Source organism: Grammomys surdaster, unplaced genomic scaffold (assembly GCF_004785775.1).
Source record: "Grammomys surdaster isolate TR1022 unplaced genomic scaffold, NIH_TR_1.0 64, whole genome shotgun sequence".
Taxonomy (NCBI): Eukaryota; Metazoa; Chordata; class Mammalia; order Rodentia; family Muridae; genus Grammomys; species Grammomys surdaster.
The window spans coordinates 1,521,462-1,527,813 of NW_021604566.1; the positions used below are offsets into that span (position 1 = coordinate 1,521,462).

The following is a 6,352-nucleotide window of genomic DNA, read 5'->3' on the forward strand; positions in this document are numbered from 1 at the left end:
CCCTCCTTTCCATACTTCATTCCTCCTCCTCCTCTCTCTCTTCCTGTGTGTACATTTGTTGTGTGTATGGCATGTGTATGGAAGCCAGGGGACAACTTACGAGTCAGTTCTTGATTTCCACCATGTGGGTCCCTGGGATTGAACTCAGATTGTTAGACTTAGAGTCAAGCACTTTTACCAGGTAGGCTATCTCACAAACCGTGAAAGGTAGAATTGGAACTACTGCAGAGTATTTGTATTTCAAGTGATCATTTTTTTCTTTGAAATAGTAAAGGACTTTAATGTTTCACCATTTAATAATTGTAGACTATTAAAATAAAAAGTATAAAAGTAAAATATTAAAGTATAAAGGCTGTGTGTCTCTTTCATCTGGGAACATAAATGATGAAAGGCAGGAAGGAGCCCTGTGCTATGATTGTTTTTAAGAATTCTTTCTACATGTCTGACTGGTGATAATCACTTCTTCCTTTTTTAATTGATTATTTGGGAATTTCACATTATGCACTTGATCTTGTTCATCTCTCTATCCTCTCATATCTGCCCCTCATATCCCTTTCCCTCCCCCCACCCCACTCCAAGAAAAGTATGTTGTCCATATATTCAATGGAGCACATAGTCAAACTCCTATTGGCCAGTCATGCAAGGGAAGGTATGTCTTTCTCCACCTGTGCCCCTCCAAGAACCCATGAACTGTGGAGGGCCCCAGAGACAACGGCAGCTGGCAATGGGTGGGCCCACTCTCCTGCACCCATGGCACACTGGTGCCACCAATAACCACTTCTTAAACTCTTTCTGCTACACTAATGATAGAATTCTCTCAAATTATGTATTGTTTAAAAAGAACAAATTTAACATATAAAATATTTAGTAAAAATTTTCTTGTGAGAAGTTTTGCTTTTCTCATTTTTCTATTTGCTTTGTCTTTTACATTTGATTTTTAAAGGTCTTAATTTTTCTTAAGAATTTGAGCAGCATTCATATGTTCAGGCCTATCGTTTGCACTATTCCCTGAAAGCGCCATTCCATTCAGTATTTGATTGCTTTCTCAGTTGGTTTCTTTTCCTTGAGCTACTTAATGGATGGGGAGGGTATCTCTTAACTTTACCCTTTGAAGAATCCCCTGTGATTCCAAGGAATCTGTTTCTGAGTTTTTCCATTTTCCCCTTTTTATTGACACCTTCATGTATTTCAACTTCTTGCACCGCCAGGTCTCCACAGCGCTCATGTATTTTATTGACTTTATTGCTTCCTCTTCCTCCCCATGGCTCCTACCTGTTCTATCACGAGCCTTAAGTGGCTCACAAAGCTATTCCAGGTGATCCATAAGCTGTTTGTCAGCTCACTCCCGCTGCCCTCACACACAGTGTGGGTGAAGGCACCAATGAAGCCTTCCCAGACTTCCTAGCAACTGGTAGGACCAATGCCCACTTATTCCAAAGCTTCTCCATCTGTCATGGACATACATCTTCTTTCAAGTTCCTGACACGTGTAAGTGGGAACGTTAGAGAAATCTGACTGGAAGACATTATCCTACTGAGAAGGTTTACTGTACTGATAGAATTCTACATTTCCATAAGACTAATGAAAAAGCTGTGTGTGTGTGTGTGTGTGTGTGTGTGTATTTATAGTCACAAGTTTGAGTCTACAGAGGAAAAAAGGTAGCTTTTTGATTGACAACTAGATTCAGCCTAGATTTGCTAGATTAAAGAGCCCATCTTGGCTTGGTATTAGGCAATTCTTTTAGTTCTAGGAGTTTTGCTAACTTATAGTCTTGGTATTTTATTAGGCTAGAATAGAAATTAATCATCCAAGGTCATGTTCTCTCTAGATTTCCCCCGTCTTTCTTCTCTAAAGGGAGTCTATCAAACATAACACATAGGAGTGGTATGGGGAGTCTGGTGTGTATCCTTCTTTGGTCTCTTTTGGATTATGCTTATCTGTATTTCACCCTCTCATGCCTGGGCCTTGCTAATTCCTGTTGCTGTGTCTGGTTCTAGCTCTCTGCCCTTATACCAACCAGGAGGCCCTTCTGGTCTCTCTTGGGTTAACCAGCTCTTCCAGATATCCAAGTGTGTGCTTGCAGTAGGGTGTGAGAGGCTGGGTCTGGAAGCTTCCTCTATAGAACATGGGGATGTGCAGAGCCCCATGAAGCCTGTCTTCCCTAAAACATTCTTCACCCTCTGTTTGCTATGGCTTGGTGGTAGAAGACTTGATCTTGCCAGCTTCACAAAGTTACTAACTTGTCCAGTAACATTTACTTTTTAGCTAGGAGGGGCTAGAAACTAGTCTAGCTGAGATTCTAAGGGAACCTTTTCTCACTGGCTTGAAGCCTTCCAGCTTATGCTTTGAGAGGCTACCCAGAAGTCATCTGCTCTGCTGAGCCTTTCCTCTGGCTATCCACTGTCTTCTGTTATCAGGGTCTTTTGGGTTTAGCCAGGTTATGTGTGAGTATCAGCAGGGAGGCACTGGGTTCTATTTCTTTCTATTCCAAGATGACAGGGCCCTCTTCTTTTGGGTGGATGGATGGCATTACATCACCTGGCATTCATCCCTACTTCGTGGTGTAAATGATGTGTTCTGGGTCCCTCAGGATTTTGACTGTGATGCCAAAACCAACCTCTTGAAGTTTAAAAAACCCTTCTCCCTTTCAGTTGCCTTACTCTCACAACAGAAGGAACAGTAACCTGACTCTTCTCTGTGCACAAAATTCTGTTTCAGAACCTCAAAGCCCTTTTGGTCTAATGTTCCATTTTTAAGGGACTACACATGGAAAGACTTTACTTCTGCCTGATTGAGGGTTAGGGGAAAGTAGACTACAGAGCCACTAGATTTGACACGTAGATATTACTCCCATAAATCTGTCTTCATATAAAGCAGTGGAAATCAGCCAATAAGGTCTCTCTCTCTCTCCCTTTCTCTTCACCCTTCTTTCCCTCTCTCCCTTCTCCCCTTCCCTCTTATTTGTCATTCTTTGTGGAGTTATTTTACTGTAAAAGCTTGTGACTTGTAAATACAAAGGCAAACCAAATAATTATAATTGATCTTTGAAAGTTTGGAGTTATAATGATCATATGTGTCTTATATATTTGAAAACATATCACATCACTTGTGATTTTAATTAGCATAATACAGGGATTTTAGTGGAGGAGATGTTGATAAGACATCTTGTTATTAGATAAATATTTAAATCTTGGATTTGGATATTAGATGATTACCTGGGTAACTTAATGAAGTTAAGTATTCTGAGGTTTTATTTTTCCTTTTGCAATATTCTGGACATCTTTTCTGTGATGTTCAAAGAAATACTATCTAAGAAGAACACAATAAAAAAACTACCAGCAAAAGAGATTATATGCCCAAGAAAAAGCACAACTGTATTAATGCCAGTGTTATAATAATTACCATATCCTATAATCAGCTAATTTTTTGAGTATACAGGAAAGGAATACTAAATAGGTATTTTTGATTCTTAGCAACAGAAATCCATAGTAACTGATCTAAGGAAGGACAATGGGTTTCGAGAAACTCCAGGGAAGCTACAGAGCAGATTTGGATAAAAGAAAGAAACAGAGTTGGGAATCACCAGGACTATATTTGTGGGCTAAGCTGTCTAGGAAGCACATCTCACCCTTGTTACTTGGGTTTGAGTATTTTGATTCACTGCCTCAGCTTCTGAAAGCTCAGCAGCGCCGCTTCAGAGGTCATCTTCTGCATTGCAATGGAGGGACTCTGTAAGCCCGTCTTTTGTTCTTATGACTATGTTATTTTTCTCCTCCTCTTCCTTATTGTCTCATTGCTCCTAAATATATCATCTGGAGATCTATAGGACAATGGTTCTTCAATCCTCAGAGCCTGTTGTGAGTTGCTAGAATTGATATTATAATAATATGCATCATATCAAATGCAATTTACTGATTCAGTACAATATCAATAAGAATCTCGTGACATTCTTTACAGAAATAGAAAAATAAAATTCTAAAATTCAAATTGAAGCACAAAAGACCCTGGAAAGCCAAAACAGTCCTGGGCAGAAAGAACAGTTCAGGAAGGATTATTATACCAGATTTCATCTATTACTGAGTTATAGTAATAAAAGTAGCATAGTACTTGGCCAAAGATAGACATGTAGGTTAAAGGGACAAAATAAAAGACCCCCCAAAAACATGGGTGCACATTATCACAGCATCTGCTGTTTGACAAAGAAGGCAAAAATATACACTGGAGGAATATACTACCTTACCTGGTAAAAGAGATGTAACAGGTGTGGTTAAGGGTTTAGAGAGCATAGTATCCTGATTTTCTAGGTGTGCTTAACTCAATCACAAAGGTCCTTGTATGAGAAAAGTATTGAGTTAGTCAATAGTAAGAGTTGTATGACAGAGTAAGACACTGAAGCACTTTGAGGTAATGGCCATGAGGGGAAGAGTGCAGATAGCCTCTGAGACTTGGGCAAAATGCTAACCCATTTAATGCTCGTTAACAACATCCTTGCAATGTAAAATGTTACTGTCATTTGAAACAATACTGGCTGGGGAGAGTCAGTATAAGAGAGACTGACCACTCTACTCAGGGGATCGAAGATTGTGAGTTTTAAAGCTGGTAATTGACCTTATTCACCTAACTCCAGAGTTTCCCTGAATTGTAGGACAGTTTTAGGGTAGGAGGATCTGTGGGAGAACTATCTGGAAGGACAAGGCCACAGGTGAGGTTGCTTCTGGAACTCCCTAAAACTAAACCTATGTGGTAAATTTTTACATGGTTTGTATGTCCAGCCCATTCCAGAATATTTCATCCTTCGTTGAAAATGTATAAATCTACACAGTCAATTCTAGGTACAAAGCTTGTACAGATGGTAACTTCCTTCACTTTGGAGAAAAGGTCACATTACTTTAATTGCAAGCTTTACTTTCTGGGCCTAGTCTTTCCTTATCAGTCTTATCTCTCCATAGACTGCATTATACCTGGAACTTTCCATTTTCCTATTCCTTTGGACTGAGAATTAGATCTTAACAGCTGAGTGGTCTTCACATCTCCTCATATCTGCCACTTACAGAGTCATCATGAGCATCCATTTCCCCTTGGTTATTAATTATCCCCTTTTCTCCCAACTGTCTTTGGTTAATTTTCTTTCTCCAGAAGCTATTAAGAGGAATTATCTGGCTCTCTTCCTGTTCTACACCATGGCGGGCTCATTCAGGCTTACTCTGTGTTTGACCGTCCCGAACACTGAGACCTTGAGACCTCTTTAGTCCTGAGGGCTTACGAAGGATTCGGAGCGATAGAAATCAGAGTGGAGAAGATACTGGCTTCTCAGTGGGGTGTTGACGGCGGTGTTACTCTTTCTGCAGCAAGATCAAGGTGAGAAGGAGAACCCCATGCGGGAACTTCGCATCCGCGAGCTCTGCCTCAGTATCTGTGTGGGGGAGAGCGGAGACAGACTGACCCGGGCAGCCAAGGTGTTGGAGCAGCTCACAGGCCAGACCCCTGTGTTTTCCAAAGCTAGATACACTGTCAGGTCCTTTGGCATCCAGAGAAATGAGAAGATTGCTGTTCACTGCACAGTTCGCGGAGCCAAGGCCAAGGAGATTCTGGAGAAAGGCCTGAAGGTGCGGGAGTACGAGTTACGGAAAAATAACTTCTCAGATACTGGAAACTTTGGTTTTGGAATTCAGGAACACATTGACCTGGGTATCAAATACGACCCAAGCATTGGTATCTATGGCCTGGACTTCTATGTGGTGCTGGGTATGCCAGGTTTCAGCATCGCAGACAAGAAGCGCAGAACAGGCTGCATTGGGGCCAAACACAGAATCAGCAAAGAGGAGGCCATGCGCTGGTTCCAGCAGAAGTATGATGGGATCATCCTTCCTGGAAAATAAATTTTATCTAAAAAACCAATAAAATTTTCTCAGAAGTGCAAAAAAAGAGAGGAATTATGTGTCTTACTTATTTTATATTCACATTTCTAATTCTCTAACTCCTGTCTCAGCATATGCACTTCAGAAAAGCATGCATACAATTTATCAGAAAGTTGGTGGGTAGAGGCAAATCTGAGATATAGCTACAAGATGCTTCTTTCCCAGACTCTCATCTCCAGAGTGGCCATCATAAAGGCTCTGCTCCAGTCACAGGGTCATTAATTTGTTCAATTCTCTATGTGCATTAAAAGACCACTCAGAGGGGGAGGCTGGCTTTTGACCTGGGATCTACATGTTCGTTTGTTCATGTGCTTACATTGTTGGGAATCTTTAAATGCAGTTTTAAGAAGGATAGATGGTGAAGATCATGTTATTTCTGTTGTTCCCATGACTATGGACACGCTTCATGGAATATATCTATAAGGCTTGATCTT

At 40.7% G+C, this 6,352-nt stretch overlaps 1 protein-coding gene across 1 annotated transcript; it reads left to right on the plus strand.

Moving 5' to 3' along the window:
• The first annotated feature begins 5,348 nt into the window (after positions 1 to 5,348).
• Positions 5,349 to 5,914, plus strand: LOC114623526 (60S ribosomal protein L11-like). Its single transcript, XM_028770196.1, has one exon. It carries the CDS (start codon positions 5,376 to 5,378, stop codon positions 5,877 to 5,879), a length of 504 nt encoding a protein of 167 aa, XP_028626029.1. The 5' UTR covers positions 5,349 to 5,375; the 3' UTR covers positions 5,880 to 5,914.
• The last annotated feature ends 438 nt before the right edge of the window (positions 5,915 to 6,352 follow it).